At 41.1% G+C, this 19,248-nt stretch overlaps 1 protein-coding gene across 1 annotated transcript in view; it reads left to right on the top strand.

The window, feature by feature from the left end:
- Nucleotides 1-19,248, top strand: part of LOC119008408 (NACHT, LRR and PYD domains-containing protein 12-like) — a 28,462-nt gene that overhangs the window by 336 nt on the left and 8,878 nt on the right. The window contains 7 exon segments of the mRNA XM_037078677.1: nucleotides 836-1,123; nucleotides 2,777-2,947; nucleotides 2,950-4,588; nucleotides 4,868-5,041; nucleotides 14,137-14,316; nucleotides 16,019-16,192; nucleotides 18,466-18,642. Coding sequence (XP_036934572.1) covers nucleotides 844-1,123; nucleotides 2,777-2,947; nucleotides 2,950-4,588; nucleotides 4,868-5,041; nucleotides 14,137-14,316; nucleotides 16,019-16,192; nucleotides 18,466-18,642 — 2,795 coding nt within the window. The 5' untranslated portion in view covers nucleotides 836-843.

Consider the following 19,248-nt stretch of genomic DNA (forward strand, 5'->3'; position numbering starts at 1 on the left):
CGGACGGAGCGGAAGTGACGTCAGTGCGCTCACTTGGACAGATGACGTCCGACTGGAGACAAACCGAAAGTAAACACACAGAGACGTTTTCAAGTCCGGACCGGGTCAGACACGTCATAAATGGACCCGTCCGCACCGGTCTCACCAAACTGAACCATTAGACACTGAGACACTTCGATCAGTGCTGCAGAGATGGTGTCGGTCAAAACTTTATTGACAGCGCTGAACAGAGACAGACGTGTTTCCACCAAACGATCAGCAGCGTTTCATCCCTCTTAATGTTTAGTTCAAACCCATTTAATTATTTAATTTCATCTGTTATTACTAAAGCACTGACAGTAAATGCAGCACATATGTTGGTGTAACACTCAGGCCCAGTGAACAGCACCTGTAACCTACCTGTGAGTAAAGCGGACAGGTGAGAATATTTCATCTCAGTTATTGTCAACACAAACAACCTTTAATGTTCCGACATTTATGGCTAGATTAACAGAAATATCAGTTAAAACGCGACTAAAGTTTCAGAGGAACAAATTTGTTTTGTTGTGTGATACATAAAAAATAAACTGCCAAAAGATTAATTTTGTTTTTATGTTTTGAACTAAGATTATGACAGATCTTACAAAACGCACCTATAAAGTCCAACACATGCAAGTATGAGCACCAAATTCAACATGGCCAACTTTTGTGTAGGTAGGTCTAGATTTGATACGCGAGTCGAGAACTTCACAGATGAAGGTGAAAGTAGTTGCGTTGAAGACACTCTTTTGAAAAGTTTCATGAGTTTTTAATCTTGTTTAGCTCAAAAAACAATCCATCTTCTGTTTCCTGACAGGTGTAAAGATGGAGACAACTCAGCAGATCATCTTGGAAGCCTTGGAGAACTTGATGTATGCTGAATTTATGGAATTCAAGTGGTACCTGCAGCAATATTTCATCCTGGAAGACTTGCGACCAATCCCAGCGAGTCGACTGGAGCATGCAGACAGGATGAACACAGTGGATCTGATGCTGCAGACCTACGGAGAAAAAAACACCATTACAGTGACCAGAAGGATTTTGGTGGAGATTAATCGCATTGATCTGGTGGTGAACTTATCAGACAACTTCCCACAGCCAACAGGTAGGTCATTGTTAAAGGTCGTTACAGTCGAAGTTTCATATCATTCAGTCATGCATCACTTAATATGTCAGACTATGTATGAGGTGAAAGAAGGTGAAACACATGCTGGCATGTCATGAGGTGTGATATCCAAAAGCAACCATCTTCCTGTAACTGTCCTATTCACCCCCGTAGGAAAGCTGCATTTTTGAGTCCAGCTGGACGCCTCAGTACCTTCCAGCACTTCTAACATAAGATGTAAGGTGGTTAACATTGTCCATGGCAGGGAGGGAAAGAAATAGACGATACTGGACAAAACTTCCCTCCCCGGTTGTGTTAACTTTTCATGTCTGTGAGACTCTGGTGTGATGTCAGTATGACCGCCGACAGGTCGCTTTCAGGTCTAATTTTGCCATAAACCACTTGCTTGTTACAGTAAAAATAGGAAAGACTACAACGGTATTTCTAGATTAACCAGCGCAGCAGCCTCACTTGACACGCAGCTTATACGTCCAGCGTGGCTGCTCTAACGTGTTCACCGGGGCGTTCAGTCACTCCATCAATCTTTATTTTTTGTACCACAACAAAAGTTGTCTCATGACAATTTACACTTGGAGCAGGTCTCATCCATGAATCAGTGGTAACACGTGTGTTCAGCCTGGGGTTGGTAGAGATTCCTGAGTCATGATGGCTGCCACCTGACTGGTAACCCTTGAGGCAGAAATGGTCCATGGTCAGGGGATCCGAGTGTCAGCAGAACCTGCACTTTCTCCTGTCTGTACTCCATCTTTTACCCGGCACACAGTGACGGACGGGTTTCATTGCTAGTTTTTGACCACCGCGTCTGACACCAATGTGTTGGCAACGGATCCTTTGAGTACAGTGGTTATTAGACAGGGCCACATTCCTGATCAGATGTTGTGCTGTGTCAGGAGGCATTGTTCCGCTGATGGTGTTCTTGAACTTCAGTGGTGTTTGGATGGGTGATCGTGTCGGGTGGTCCAAAGGTTTCCCAGCAGAACACTGCATTGCAACAAAACCGGACTTCACCTTTCAGTTGTCTTCATGTTGTGGCTGATCAGTGAATGTGTCTGTGCTGGTGAACAGAGAGAAAGCTGCTATGTGTTTAGCTCTCAGAAATTTGGTAGGTTCCATCTGAATCCCTGTGGTTTGGAGTTTACTTTTACTTCTACATTCATGTTCATAGTCTCAGACATTATCTTTATTTTACTTTTTACTTTAGTCATATCAGAGATTCATTAACTTGTTGCTAATGAAAGGTTTAATCCAGCCGGCATGAAGGAGGCTTTTGTTGTGAACTAGAATTTATTTGTAGATTTGCAGCGCTTAAACTGTTATTCGATATAAACACAGATTTACACAAGACAAGAACATACATTATTCTGTCTTATACGATCAATGTGTGAACATATATACATACATGGAGGAACTAACAGTCACAGTTAGAAGTTTCACAAACTCAGCCCGTCGCCTCTGCTGTCAAACATTCACACCAACACCATCTGGAAAAGGAACATTTCTGATGTTTTCCTTAAAAACTGGACTTTATAACCTTATTTGTAGTTCTTCTTATATTCATTTTTTATATTGATGATGAAAATAATCAGTTGATTGTCAAATTTGAATTTGTTTTGTCTCATTCTTCTCTTCCAGTTGATGGTGTTCTGCAGCAGGTTTTAGATGACCATAAGATCAGTCTGATGAGAAGATGTGAAAATGTGACTGAAGGAAGTGATGAAACAGGAAGTGATGAAACAGGAAGTGGAACCCTCCTCAACAGGATCTACACTGAGCTCTACATCACAGAGGGACAGAGTGAAGAGGTGGTACCCAACATGAGGTGAGACAGCTAGAGACAGCTTCCAAGATGGAGACCCTCCATGACACTCCAATCAGGTGCTGCGACATCTTTAAAGCCTCACCTGACCAACAGAGACGCATCAGAGTGGTTCTGACCAATGGCGTCGCTGGAGTTGGAAAAACCTTCTCGGTGCTGAAGTTCACTCTGGACTGGGCAGAGGGCTCCGAAAACCAAGATGTCAGTCTGCTGGTTCTGCTGTCGTTCAGGGAGCTGAACCTGATCAGAGATGAGCAGTACAGTCTTCTCAGGCTGCTCCATGTTTTCCATCCAACATTACAGAAGGTGACAGCAGAGAAGCTCGCTGTCTGTAAACTTCTCTTCATCTTTGACGGCCTGGATGAAAGCAGACTTTCACTGGATTTCAACAACCATGAGGTCGTGTCTGATGTCACACAGGAGTCATCAGTCAGCGTGCTGCTGACAAACCTCATCCAGGGGAAGCTGCTTCCCTCGGCTCTCGTCTGGATCACTTCCCGACCTGCAGCGGCCAATCAGATCCCTCCTTCATGTGTCGACAGGGTAACAGAAGTACGAGGCTTCACTGACGTCCAGAAGGAGGAGTACTTCAGGAGGAGGTTCAGTGATGAAGATCTGTCCAGCAGAATCATCTCACACATCAAGACCTCCAGGAGCCTCCACATCATGTGTCTGATCCCAGTCTTCTGCTGGATCACTGCTACAGTTCTGGACCACATGTTGACTACAGACCAGAGAGGAGAGCTGCCCAAGACCCTGACTGACATGTACTCACACTTCCTGCTGGTTCAGACAAAGAGGAAGAAGCAGAAGTACGATGAGGGACGTGAGGCGAGTCCACAGGAGCTGACGGAGGCTGACAGGGAAGTTCTTCTGAAGCTGGGGAGGCTGGCGTTTGAACATCTGGAGACAGGAAACATCATGTTCTACCAAGAAGACCTGGAGCGCTGTGGTCTTAATGTCACAGAGGCCTCGGTGTACTCAGGAGTTTGTACAGAGATCTTCAGAAGAGAGAGTGTGATCTTCCAGAAAACAGTCTACTGCTTTGTTCATCTGAGCGTTCAGGAGTTTCTGGCTGCAGTCTACATGTTCCACTGTTTCACCAACAGGAACACAAAGGTCCTGGAGGACTTCCTGGGAGGTTGGAGGTATTACAGTTATCCATCCCTGGATGGCTTCCTGAGGAAAGCCATTGAGAAATCCTTTGAAAATAAAAACCACCACTTGGACCTGTTTGTTCGGTTCCTTCATGGCCTCTCTCTGAAATCCAACCAGAGTCTCTTAGGAGTCCTGCTTGGTCAGACAGACAACAGTCCAGAACTCATCCAGAGAGCCATCAACAAACTGAAGGAGATGTACACCAATGATGTCTCTCCTCACAGAAGTATGAACATCTTGCACTGTCTGATAGAGCTGAACGACCACTCAGTTCATCAGGAGATCCAAGAGTTCCTCAAGTCTGATAACAGATCAGAGAGGGATCTCTCTGAGATCCACTGCTCAGCTCTGGCCTATATGTTGCTAATGTCAGAGGAGGTTCTGGATGAGTTGGACCTGGCGAAGTACAACACATCTAAACAGGGACGATTGAGACTAATTCCAGCTGTGGGGAACTGCAGAAAGGCTGTGTAAGTATCCTCTCTAACCACCTGGTTTTCAAATAATGGAAGCAATGATTTGCAACTCTGTTTTCAACCAATATACAGTGTTTTTTGTAAACATAGTTGTTGTCTGAATATGATGCAAGCCACACGTTTCAAACTTGCTAGGACAGACAGTTTGAAAACACTGATTTGGAGGATTCTACAAGTAAATTGTAATCAAAACAGTAAATGTTAGTACTTGTACTTGAGGTTACTTTTAAGTGTCCTCTTCCAGTAAAACCCTTTGGTAATGTGTCATGGCAGACTTTCTCACTGTGGACTCTCAGAGAATCACTGTGAAATTGTGGCCTCAGCTCTTGAGTCCAACCCCTCCCACCTGACAGAGCTCGACCTGAGTGACAACAATCTGCAGGATTCGGGAGTGAAGCTGCTGTGTGCTGCACTGGAGAATCCAAACTGTAGACTGGAGACTCTGAGGTCAGTTTACTGCTTTAGCTTATATATTGTGTGTATATGTGTTTATCAGTTAAAATTCACCATGTTTTTCACAGTGGAATTGCTTGAACAAAAATCTGAAGGATTGTTCTTCTGAAGAATGTTCTGGGGGGGGGGGGATAGCGTAGCTCTGACATACGCGATAAATGGTTTCCAAATTCGATCAAATTTCTCAGAGGGGCCGTGAATTGTGTGTCTCAGTTTCTCTAGCTTGAGATGCAGCATCTAAACTGCTAAAGAAGCAGGTGATACTTTGCATCTGTCACAGGTAGAGTCCACCCCGGAACCTTTTAGAGAGTTTAACTTTATAGAAATGAAGGCAGTGCAGCACCCTGAACTGAATAAGACCATGCTGGGCACAGATTGAGGCAGTATGGACCCCCTCTAAGCAGACCTACAAACTCCTCAGAGTAAAAAAGGTGACAGTGTAATGGGTGGGGGGGTTGTTCAAGTATCTATCTATGGTCACATTATGCTATGTAAGAAATGAGACTGAGTAAAAAAGGTGCTGGCTATACTGTGTTGATGCTATGACCTGCACCACCTTCTTGTGCACTTCTGTTTGACAGTGTGCCTGCAGTGCATGGCTGCCCTTGTTTGCATAGTTAATAGCCGTTTTTCTACTGGGCAGCAAGCCGCCAATTTCACCATCCTTTTTGTGGCTAGGTCCGCGGATTTAGGCGGAAAGCGGTGAATTCGCTGTCTGTTTTGGTACGCCAATTGGCCACCTCGAAGTGTACACTTTTTTCCAACTCCACGGCGATCGAAATCCGAGACGTCGACATGCCGGTATTTGCGTGAGATGGGCGGAGGTGTTGATGACCTGCACTGTTGTGCGACCCACAGCTGGGGAGTTTTAAAACCAGGAAACAGCTGATCACAGCAGTCAGTCCATCACTTCATCCGAGGACGTCAAGATGAGCAACTAGACAGCCGCTGAGATCCAGGAGATGCAGCGTCCCCTCAGTCTCTAGAACTGTCTTCATTGTCTGCTTGTTGTAGTAACGACAAGCTACTAACGGTTGCTGCTTTCAAATTAAAAGCCCCCTGCTAGGAATGCAGTTCTAAACTCCAATGGGATGCAATGTAAAACTCTTATTTTGAAGACAAATTTGTTGTCTTTCTGACAGAGAATTCAATGTACTTGACCTTTAGCCTCCAGTCAGTCCCCTCACCTCAGCATCATCCACATGTCTTGAAAATGAGTTGTAAAGATTTTAGAAAAGTTGTTTTTATCAAATTCAAGGCTCCCTTAAGGCGTGCACATGTTCGCAGTTCACTGATAATCTCTGGTACACGTCCATGTCCTGTCCATAATCAGAATCAGAAATCCTTTGTCCCGCAGATGGGGAAATTTGTTTGTCACAGCAGCGTTGGAATATTACAAGAACAAAGCAATAGCAAAATAGACAATATGAAATAGACAATGTAAAAATAGACAATATGCAATAGACAATATAATTAAAGGACAGAAATAGAGTCGAATCGACGTATATACATATTTACATGATATATTGCAAGAATGGACAGTCACTTTTATATACAGATTTTAAATATGTATACTAAATATGGGTGATAAAATGAGTTTGTACAGAGTTATTGCACAGTGCAGAGTACAGGGTGAGGTCTATATGGAGCAGTGCTGGTTGTACAGTCTGACAGTAGCAGGAGGGAAGGACCTGTGATACCTCTCCTTCACACACTTAGGGTGTATCAGTCTGTTGTTGAAGGAGCTGCCCAGTGCTGTGATAGTGTCCTGCAGGGGGTGGGAGTCCTGCACCAGCAGCGATGACAGCTTGTCCATCATCCTGCTCTCTCCCACCACCTCCACTGAGTCAAGAGGGCATCCCAGGATGAAGCCGGCCTTCTTGATAAGTTTATCCAGTCTCTTCCTGTCTGCTGTTGACATGCTGCTGCTCCAGCAGACTACTCCATAGAAAATGGCTGAGGCCACCACAGAGTCATTGAAAGAGGTCAGGAGTGCCCCCTGCACTCCGAAGGACCTTAGCTTCCTTAGCAGATACAGTCTGTTCTGACCTTTCTTATATGTAGCTGCAGTGTGATCAGTCCAATTCAGTTTATTGTTCAAGTGAACTCACAGGAGCTTGTAAGATGTCTCCATCTTGAAAGAGGGAGTATTTGCTTTAATATAATTACAAACCTGGAGGAATCTGAAAAAAATGTGATTGTAGTAAATTAAATGTGTGCCTCAGTTGTTCAAAGGAAGGAAATATATTATCTTTAAAGAGAGCCTTCCACACCACCCTGACTCCAAATGCCATAAGAGTCATCCCTGATGGAAGGAGAGAAGAGGTGGCTGGGGTGAACAGGAGCAAGTAGAGAACCACACTGCCAACCATAGTTTTTCCTAATAATGGACCATAATTTCAGATACTGTGTTACAATGGGATTGTTCTTGACATACTGTAAAGATAGAGGCATTGGAGCAAACAAAAGGGCAGTCAAAAATGTCAGATGGCATGAGTTGTGTTCCATTTGTACCAAAATTGGGTTTTCTGTCTGCTTGTCAAAATGGACCAAAAGGAGAAAACATGAAGATTACATGCCCAATAGTAAAGCTGAAAGTTTGGTAGTCCTATTCCCCCATTGACTTTGACCTCTGCAGATATGCTTTCCTGATTCTAGGTCTCTTATTTTTCCAAATAAAGTGTCAATGGATGTAAAGAAGGATTTTGTATTGGTATAGGAATAGTTTGGAATAGGAACAAAAATTTTGTAAGAATGTTTATATTTAGAGTCACATGATGCAACGGAGGAGTGCGGACGTGTGTGTGTGAGCTCCTGGTGGTGGTACCCATTATCCGCTTTTATCCTGATTTATCCTCTCATATCTTTAGTCTGCATGCGAGAGGCAAAGCCATAAATAACACTTTTGTATGGCAAGCTACAATTTTCGACGCACAAAGCAAAAGAAAATTGCAACCCAAGCCAAAACTTCACAGCACCTATACACTGCTACCAAAACAAACATGGCGGACGGGGAACAGGATACATCATTCGACAAACTTCTCAGTGCCATTCAAGATACTAAAGAAGACCTCACGAAACACATTGATAGGAAAACGACTGACATACAAACAATGTTGACGAAAATTGAATCCTCGCTCTCTACACTGTCGGACCAGGTCGAGGAGATACAGATACGTGTGAGTGCAAACGAAGACGACATTACAAATACACGGGACCGTGTTGAAAAAATGGAGGAACTGATTAGGCACCTCAAAGACAAGACTGATGACCTGGAGAACCATAGCAGGAGGTCTAACATTAGGATATTAAATCTGCCGGAGCAAGCGGAGGGTCGAGATGCTGTAGGATTTTTGGAGACGTTCATACCACAAATCCTGGGTAACAGTAACTTCACCGCACCTGTCACTCTGGAAAGAGCACACCGCATCGGGAAGAAGTCAGACAGGCCGCAGCCCCTCATCGCCAAATTCCTAAATTTCAGACATAAAGAGAAAGTCCTTCGCCTGGCCAGGAGTAAAGGAGAGGGAGAGATGATATACGAGAACAAAAAGATATCTTTTTCCCCAGACTATAGCGCAGAACTTCAGCGCAGGAGAGACGAGTTTCATGACGTGAAGCGGATGCTGCGAGAGAAGGAGATGGAGTATGCGCTGATCTACCTGGCCAAGCTGCACATCAACTATCAGGGGTCTGTCAAGTTTTTCTCCACCCCGGCTGAGGTACAACTTTTTCTGAAAGATCTTCCGAGTGCGTAGCATGAAGCTAATTTAAGTGACTGCAGCACACATACTGTCTATTGGTACAGAGAAGAAAAGCTGTGTTTCAAGCTGCATTTAATTCTAATTTTGTTATCTTGAAATGTTCACAATAACAGGGATAAATGTTGATGATAAACCTGTGCACGTTGTCAAGAAATGGTAAATTGTTTGCTGCTCAGTTATATATCAGACTTTAACTAGCTGCTTTGTTTCCTTCATTTTATTTCCTCATAAATTTCCATCTAACAGCCCAAAGTTTGAGATCTTGTCGTGTGCGGGCTGGTGTGAGTGGATTTTTTTTTTTTTTCTTTTCCTCTTTAATCTTTAGCGGTTGCTGGAGCCACCACTGTTGATGTACAAAAGAGTTACCTACCTAATGTGGTTTTATTTCAGGGGTTCTACTAGGCAGGTTTTTGTTTTAATATTTTGGGATTACGCATGGTCTCTCACTAAAACCCGAACATCTACTTACACTCATGTCCAGATTGCTTTCATGTCCAGACCCAGTCTTAAAATCATACCCTTCTTCAATATTCCACCATTGCTACACTCACTCAATACCACAATACTTATCCTTCTGAGACACTTATATGGAGAATTTATTATATGAGAAAAATAACATGTGTATCTTGGAATATAAGAGGGATAAACTCACCAATTAAGAGGAAGAAATTGTTGACATATCTAAAGAGGCAGAAAGTAGATATTGCCTTTATTCAGGAGAGTCATCTCACCGATGCTGAACATTTAAAATTACATAGAGACTGGGTGGGTAAAGTTTTTTTCTCATCCTACTCCTCAAAAGCAAGAGGTGTCGTCCTGCTCATTAATAAGCACCTAAATTTTAAATTAAATTCAGTCGAAAAGGATAAAAATGGAAGATTCTTACATGTAGACTGTGAAATTAATAGGAACAGGATATCCTTGGTGAATATATATGGGCCTAATTACGATGACCCAGTGTTCTTTAATAGTCTGATCATGAAATTGGCTACAATTGAGGGCCACTGTATTGTGGGTGGAGATTTTAATCTGGTCTTAGACCCCCTTCTGGACCGGTCATCACCCAAAACATCCTCATTATCAAAAGCAGCGACAGCACTCAAACAAGGCATGAAAGAGATAGGCATAACCGATGTGTGGCGAAACCTTTATCCAAACCAGAGGGACTACTCATTCTTCTCATCAATGCATAATACATACTCTAGAATAGATATGTTTTTGGTGTCACTAGACATGATCCCCATGGTGGCAGAATGCTCCTATTTAGCAGCTACCTTCTCAGACCATAACCCTATTAAACTCTCTTGGCAGATTGACACTCTGCAGCCTACAACCCGCAGGTGGAGATTTAAGAATCACATGTTGAAAGACCCTGAATTTATTTCATATATGACTACTAATATTGAAATATTTCTTGAGGCCAATTCAGCTTCCTCGTCACATGCTAACATTTGGGAAGCTCTTAAAGCCTATATGAGAGGTCAGATTATTATACAGTGCCCACAAGGTAAAACAAAATAGAAAGAAACTAGCTGAATTGGAAAGAGATATTTAAAGATATGAACAGGACCACATTGCTACTAAAAAGGAAGAAGACCTTAATAGACTAATTAAAACGAGGATGCAATATAATAATCTATGTACCAGCAAGGAGGAAGCAGCTATGGCCAGAACTAGATATCACTATTATGAATTTGGGAACAAAACAAGTAGACTCTTGGCTTGGCAAATTAAAAAGGAAGCATCTGATAAGTTTATACACTCAATACTGACGGATGATGGCAGACTCCTCGATAATTCACCATCCATAAATGCAGAATTCAAACAATTTTATGAAGACTTATACAAAACTGGGCAGGATTCTGATAATATTGGAGCAAAAAACTTTATGGATAGAATAACCATTCCCACATTACAGGTTGAGGATAGAGATCTGCTTGATGCAGAAATCTCAGAAATGGAGGTATCCCAAGCTATTAAATCTTTACAAAATAACAAGACTCCTGGGCCCGACGGCTTCCCTATCGAGTACTATAAAGCCTTCTCAAAAACATTACTAACCCCCCTCACTGACATGATTAAAGAAGCTTTGGAAAATGAAAAATTACCAGAATCATTGGAAATCGCAACAATCACACTGCTTCCAAAACCGGGTAAGGACAAACAGAAATGTGACTCATATAGACCCCTCAGCCTCTTAAACGCAGGCTATAAGATATTATCTAAACTAATAGCTCTTAGATTGGAAGATGTTGTACCAAAGATAATACACTCTGATCAAACAGGTTTTGTTAAAGACAGATATGGAGCAGATAATGTGCGGCGCCTGCTCCACATACTAAACTCCGCTCAGAAAAGTCGAAATCCTATGTTGATAATGTCCATGGATGCAAATAAAGCTTTCGATAGGATCGAACCAAGTTTTTTATTTCGAACTTTAGAGGCTATGGGTTTTGGAAAAAAATTTATTCAATATATTAAAACACTTTTTAATGCTCCCAAAGCTAATATTTTAACAAATGGCATTCTGTCTCACACTTTTTCATTATCCAGAGGGTGTAGGCAAGGCTGTCCAAGCTCTCCCCTCCTCTTCGCACTTGCAATTGAGCCATTAGCGGTCGCTATTCGCTCCAACACTGCCATAGCTGGAATTAAATTTAGAACAAGCGAACATAAACTTTCTCTATATGCAGATGATCTTCTTTTATATATAACTGATCCACATACATCAGTCCCCCCTCTATTCAAATGCCTCAAAGAGTATAGTGCGGTATCAGGATACAAATTAAATTACACTAAGAGCGAGATACTACCACTGAATATACAGGACAGCAGCATCAAAACTCTCACTGACCCATTGAGATGGTGTAACAGTGGTTTCAAATATTTAGGTGTACAAATCGGCAAATCGGATGAGTATTTAATTAAACAGAATCATTTAAAATTACTGGAACAAACAAAACTTGACTTAAAAAGATGGATTGATCTCCCACTGTCTCTTATAGGCAGAATTAATACCATTAAAATGAACATATTACCTAAATTTATTTACCTATTTCAGTGTGTCTCTATAAATGTCCCCAAGAATTTTTTCAAAGAACTTAATAAAATTATAACTTCTTTTATATGGCAAAGAAAAAACCCTAGGGTCAAACTAATTTCTCTGCAGGCCCCATACTCAAAGGGTGGACTTAATCTGCCAAACTTTAGGAATTATTATCTTGCCTCCCAGTTCCGATCAATTTGGATTTGGCTGCATGCAGAGAACAGTGATGTTAGATGGGTCCCGATAGAACAGCATGAGATGAAGTCTATGGCTCTGAGAAATATTCCATTTATAGGTACAAAAAAATGTCTAACCAAACTTACAGATAATTCAATAATACTGAATACATTCGCTGCTTGGCATGAAGCTCATTCACTCCTCGACATGAATATTTCTTTTCTTAGAAGAACACCTTTATGGGGCAACCCCAACATCTCACACCACATATCTGACTCAATGTTGCGAGGATGGAGGGATAGAAAAATTCAAACAGTTTCTGACCTATATATTAATGACACGTTTGCTAGCTACCAACAACTAAAGGAGAAATTCAACCTTCCCAAAGATAGTTTCTTTAAATACCTACAGGTTAGAGACTGGGTTAAGGAGGAATCTAGAGAAACACACCTGAAAAAATACTGTACAGTGTGAGACGGAAGCATGCTGCCTTTGGAGAAATTTGGGATCCCTTGATAGAAATTCTGCCTTCTCTGGACTTAGTCGATGTGAGCCCTACTGGGCTGGTTTCAGATTAGCCCTCTGTGGGACTGTTCATTCCTTCCTCTTTGATTAATATGCTGTGAGTAATAACCTGATTTTATATAAATGTGACTGGTCGGATGAGTGTATGTGTAAACTGTACATATAGTTAGTGTAGGTATAAACATGAAAGGAAGCTGAGAACCATGCGAGGGAGGGAGGGAGGGAGGGTGGGAGGGATCATCTTTGTTTTTTTTGTTTGTTTGTTTTGTTTTGTTATGTTTTTTGTTTGTTCTTTGTGTGTGTGTTATTTTGATTCTACTATTATTACTTCTAATCTTACTTTTCCTTGTTAAAAAAAAAGAAAAGATATCATCCATGTATGGTGTGTTTCAATGTAAGATACTTGGGTATGCTATGCTTGTAAAATATAATTTTGAATGTAACAAACTGAAGATACCTGCTGTAAACCACAAACATGCTGTAATAACTGTTGTTAATAAAAATAAATCTATAATAATAAAAAAAAGAATGTTTATATTTACCATATTGACTCTACCTGCCAAAGTGATAGGGAGATGGGACCACCTCTCAAGGTCACAAACAGTGCGCTGAAATAGTGGTTTAAAATTTGCATTGAACAGGCAGTTAATACCTCTTGTTACTACCATTCCCAATTATTTCACTGAATTTGTTATTTTAAGTTGGAAATGTGAGTATAAAAGGCTTTGGGCAGTTTTGTTGATTGGGAGCAGTTCACTCTTTGTCAAGTTTAACTTATAACCTGAGTCATCGCCATACTTCTTCAGAGTAGACATTATGTTGGGGATGGAGTCATAGGGATTTGTTACATATAAAAGCAGGTCATCCGCATATAAAGAGACCCTGTTTTCCACCCTTCCTCTGTAGAATCCCTCATGGCCCCTGAGGGAGCGTAGAGCAATAGCCAGGGGCTCAATAGCAAGGACAAATAACAGTAGGGAAAGAGGGCAGCCCTGCCTTGTCCCCTGTTGCAGGGGGGAATAGGGAGATCTAAAAGAATTGGTCAGTACAGAGGCACTTGGAGGAATATCTGACAAACACACCCATGTTCTGCCAAGTATTTTGAATCTCCCTAATAATATCTCAAAGGGAATAGTGGAATAGAGAAGTATTTTCTTTAGTTGGGTTACAAACACAATTCTGCTTGGACAACCAAACAGATCCAAAATTAGTGGTACCTGGGATGAAATCTGATGGGAAATGTATAAAAGATGGTTACCCAAAATAAGCAAGAGATGTGGATCAGGCCTTGACAAGTAATTGTCCTCAAATGATTCCTGAACCAGATGACTGAATGCTTGATAGCTACATTGAACAACAGCGAAGGAAGTAGGCATCTCTGACGTGTCTGTTATTATGCATGTTATTAATGTGTGTTAACATGAACAGGTGTATGAATGTTGTGATGACACTAACACAATGAAAAAGTAATTGTAGGGAAAAGCTCATTGATTCAGGCATAGTAAAATTGAGCTGCACATTTCAAACCTGATTTTAAATGTATTTTTATTTATAATCATAATTTATTATTTTTTCAGATTGAGTGGCTGCTGGTTGTCCAAGATCAGCTGTGTCTCTCTGGCCTCAGCTCTCAAGTCCAACCCCTCCCATCTGAGAGAGCTGGACCTAAGTAACAACAATTTGCAGGATTCAGGAGTGAAGCTGCTGTGTGATTGTGATTTTCTGCAGAGTCCACACTGTAGACTAAAGACTCTGAGGTCAGTTGACTGACACTCTGTTAATGTTGTAGATCTGATATTTATAATTGATCATGAACATGCTATATAAGTAAAGTGTATTATTATTATTTAACATCTTGAACTAAATTAATCTTCAGTCACATAACAATTCTGTTAAAGGGTGGCCATTTGATGTCAACCAACCCAGAGTTCCAAAATTCTCTCCACTTTATGTATTGTCAGATGTCCTGTCTACAGATGTGACCATTTACCTGAAACCATAAGCGTAAATTATTTATTTATTTATTTATTTTTTTACAGTTTCTTTATGGTCATACCTGGCTAACTGACTTTTTACCTCATAGTTGTCATGCAATCTTTAATTCTTGACAAAATGATATTAAAAATTATCTTAAATTCATGGGACCTACCAAAATCCTATAGCTGGATTCCAGATATTTTCAAGTTTGACAGTTGGAGCAAAGTTACATAATCTTTCAGATCTTTGAATGTGTATTTTCAGCATCACCAACTGTTTATAATAAACTGGATTGGGTTGAAATGTGTCCTTAACATCACATGACACACACAACCCCCAAAAATAGTTAAAATGTTAGAATGTACTAAGAAAAACCATGAAATGAACTGAGAGTTTGTATGGATGGTCCCAAAGAAACTGTATAAAATGTCCCCTGTTGGTAAAGTAAATAAATGACTTTTGTGACATTGACTTTGGTAATGGTAACGTCACAGAACATCCTCTAAATTAATACTTGCTTTAGATTAATTATGTTTACTTGCTGTGTTTCTTTGCTTTCTGTAAAATTCTCAAGCAATGTCTTATCATTATATATATGATATGTTATATATATGTACTGTATTTTCATGACCATAAGGCGCACCTAAACGTCTCAAATTTTCTCCAAAATGTGCGGCGCGCCCTATAGTGCAGTGCACCTAATGTGTTGTTTTTTTGAAGGGTGAAGTGTGAAGTGTGGGCGTTATTGTTGTTGTTGTAAGACGGACGTAACAGAGGACTAGATGAGAACGTTGTGCCGGTATGTGTGTCATTGTTTTGGCAACCCCGATAATGGCAAAGAGACACGCTTACGAAGCACAGTTTAAACTGAAAGCTGTCAGTTAAGCGGTGGAACATGGGAATCGAGCAGCCGCGAGGGAATACAATATCAATGAATCCATGGTTCGCAAGTGGAGGAAGGTGGAAAAGAGCTGCGACAGGTCAAGAAGACGCAGCTGAGTTTCCGCGGACACAAGGCGAGATGGCCCGAGTTGGAAGACCGACTCGACCAATGGATTGCCGGTCAAAGGACAGCTGGAAGAAGCGTCTCTACAGTCACCATACGACTAAGGGCAGTAACGCTAGCGGAAGAAATGAAAATTGAACATTTTCAAGGAGGTCCGTCTTGGTGCTTTCGCTTCATGAAACGGTGCCATCTTTCCATCCGGGCCAGGATTTCAAGAAAGCACAACCAAACTCAGTTTTGCTCCCGCTGCCTTTTTAAATACACACACTAGCTTGCATGTTTTACCGGTGTGTTTTACCATGCCCGCGCCCTATGGTCCAGTGCGCCTTATGTATTTGTTAAATACAGAAAAAGCACCCGTAAGTGAAACCGCGCCCCATAACCCGGTGCGCCCTATGGTCGTGAAAATACAGTATATACTATATCATCTGATTGGATTAAAATTGTTTTTTCCACATAATTTGTTTTTTATTCAGATTAAAGGGCTGCAGTTTGTCAGAGATCAGCTGTGCTTCTCTGGCCTCAGCTCTGAAATCCAATCCCTCACATCTGAGAGAGATGCAGCTGAGTGGAAATGACCTTCAAGATTCAGGAGTGAAGCTGCTGTGTGATTCTCTGCGGAGTCCACACTGTAGCTTGGAGACATTGAGGTCAGACACTGTATCTGTACTAAAAATTAATATGAGGTGAAAGTTAGGGCAACACAACAGAGATGGGGATTTGAGTCTGAGACTTGGACTTGAATCGCACTTAAGTCGCCCAGTGACTGCAGACTTGACTTGCAACTCCACCTCAAAATACTTCAGACTTGGCTGTGAACAGCCTGTATTTCATGCAATTATTACTTTTAAATGTGTTTTTAATTCATCCATGTACTTCTTTTTCATTTTATCGGTGCATCTATGTTTGGGGAAATCTATGACAAGCTGCATGTCTCATTTGCCATTACATACAATGCAACGCATGCGCTATGTGTGTGTACACTCACAGATCAAAAAATGCATTGACCATGGCGACAACAAATCCTCCTGGAGTTGTGCCTTTTATCATTACTTTTGGTTACAATAACTTTGCAACAGTTACATGCAAGTTGTGTGGCACCAGGATAAATGACGCCAGTTCAACAACATGGAAATTAATCAGGCATCTCAAAACGTACCCAGACAGGTCAGTCAATTGCTGATGTGAAAGAGATGTTAAACTTAGCATATATTGTCACAGGGTAACAAGCTAACCATCACAAAGTGTCGTGCTAATGCTGGGAACAGGCAGATTGCTAGCTGGCCATATGATGTGACAGACTTGGGTTAATAGTTCACCAGGTCTGAGGGCCAGAAGGATGTGTTAAGTGGCAGAAGATTAGATTACACAATGTCCTAAATTGGTGACCCACTGAAGTGCTGGACGTTACCAAAATTAATCAGCTCCATTAAAGTATATGTGATCATTTTCCTGTCAAAAGGCCACATCCACTCTTGGCTGCCAACTTTTTATTTCAGAAAGAAAAAAAAACATGATATAAACATTGCAGTATTAGTTTAGAGCTATTTTCCTCCAGGAACGCTACACATATGTCAGGTTTATCATGCAGGTTTTATAACATTTATACCAAAATGTTGAAAAACAAAGTTATGGGGGCGGCTGTGGCAAGCTAACCATCTGTGGCTCAGTGGGTAGAGCGGGTTGTCTAGTGATCGGTTCGAATCCTGGCCCGAATTCTGGCTCCCCCTAGCTGCTTGTCAGTGTCCTTTAGCAAGATACTGAACCCCAAATTGCTCCTGATGAGCAGTTGGCGCCTTGCATGGCAGCCTCCGTCATCAGTGTGTGTGTGTGTGTGTGTGTGTGTGTGAATGGATGAATGTGGCATGTATTGTGAAGCGCTTTGAACTGTTGTTAGACTGGAAAAGCGCTATAAAAAAATGCAGACCATTGCAATGAAATTGTGTTCACTTTCAATACGGATGTTTTCCTCTCACTTTGAACACTGAAAAATGTAGTGCATGATTCACAGCCAGTTAGTATCGCAGAAAAACATGATGTATCCTTTGGTGCAGATGCTAAAATGTTGAAAAATACAGACATCATACAGAATTCAAACAGAGTTCTTACTTTGCGTTTCTTTAGATTGCATTGCAGTAGACCCCATAAGGTAATCCTAGGATTGATTGTGATACTATACTGTATGGATGGTAGCTACAAGACATGCTTTGAATTTATTAGATTTAACAATACAGTGTTAGGGACAGATCAGATGGCCAGAGACTTGAGACTTGACTTGGACTCGTGACAAAAGACTTGAGTCTATACTTGGACTCCCAAAAAATGACTTGTTAACATCTCTGCAACATGAAACTGCAGACTTAAGGCTAATAGTGTACTGATCCACACTGAGTACCTTGATGCTAAAGTCTGCTTTTGTCTTCAGTGGTTTGGTCAGTTGTTGAGTAGGAATTCTTGAGAACTTGTCAACTCCCTACTGAAGAAGGTTTTAAGAGCTGGCATGGCTGACCATTGGTCAACTGTTGGCCTAAGAGTTGGAAGCAGAGTACATCATATTGATTGGCCTTGGCTGTCCTGCAGATAGAGGTGACTTTATCAGTAAGGTTGTAAATTAACAGTTTCATGAAAATATGATATTGCATTGATTCTTTAGATGACAATAGGATATTTGCCGATATTAGTAAGTCTGCCTTGATTTAATTTTGATTTGATTTTGGCTTGTGATTGATATTAATTGATATCATCTACCCATTTAATACTGTCAATAAAAGAAAAGCTACCATCCCTTTCTCTTCTGTTTGTGGCTGTAAAAGAAAAGATAGCACATAAAATTCTACATTCTAAACCTTCATCATGTCTGAACAGATTATTAACTAAATGATTTCAAGCTGTAACTAACGCTCATAATTTATTCTTCATTTAGAATGAGTGGCTGCAGTTTGTCAGAGATCAGCTGTGCTTCTCTGGCCTCAGCTCTGAAATCCAATCCCTCCCATCTGAGAGTTCTGGACCTGAGTCTTAACTACAAGATGCAGGATTCAGGAGTGAAGCTGCTGTGTGATTTTCTGCAGTGGCCACACTGTAGACTGGAGACTCTAAGGTCAGTTTAACTTTGGCAGGGGAACAGGGGCCTAAAACATCGCCAAGGAACTCATGAAACTTTGCACATGCATCAGACATGGTTCAAATGTATGTTCTTTATAGAGGAGTGCAGCCTATTCAAGTACTTTTCCCATGTGTCGTGACTCCACCCTTTTTTGAGTAAAACAATATTTGACTGGTGATAAGATCAAGTTCTGTTTTGTTTTTTAATTGTTCAGACAACAAGTTTCATGACGATTTAGTTAAAAACTGATATTATGTTGTTGTCGATGTCTCGATCAGCATCATTCTATAAAAACTATTTGAGAATAGAGAGTATACTTTATCACCACACACTTGTCACAAGGATAGACACTGCTCCATGCAGTGTGCAAAACACATTCAAATTGAGAAGTGTTGATGCGGCCACAACTCTGATTGTTGATACTGATAGATCAGAAAGTTGGTTCATACAGGTGTAAGAATGTTGCGATGACATTTGGATGATTTCTGTTGTAGGCTGAAACTATAACAATCCACAATAATACAATGACAGTGTCACCTGACTAATTTTCAGGAATTGCCCTTTGATTAGGACTAAGTAATGTTGAGCGACCCATTTAAA

The sequence above is a fragment of the Acanthopagrus latus genome, chromosome 19 (assembly GCF_904848185.1).
Source record: "Acanthopagrus latus isolate v.2019 chromosome 19, fAcaLat1.1, whole genome shotgun sequence".
Taxonomy (NCBI): Eukaryota; Metazoa; Chordata; class Actinopteri; order Spariformes; family Sparidae; genus Acanthopagrus; species Acanthopagrus latus.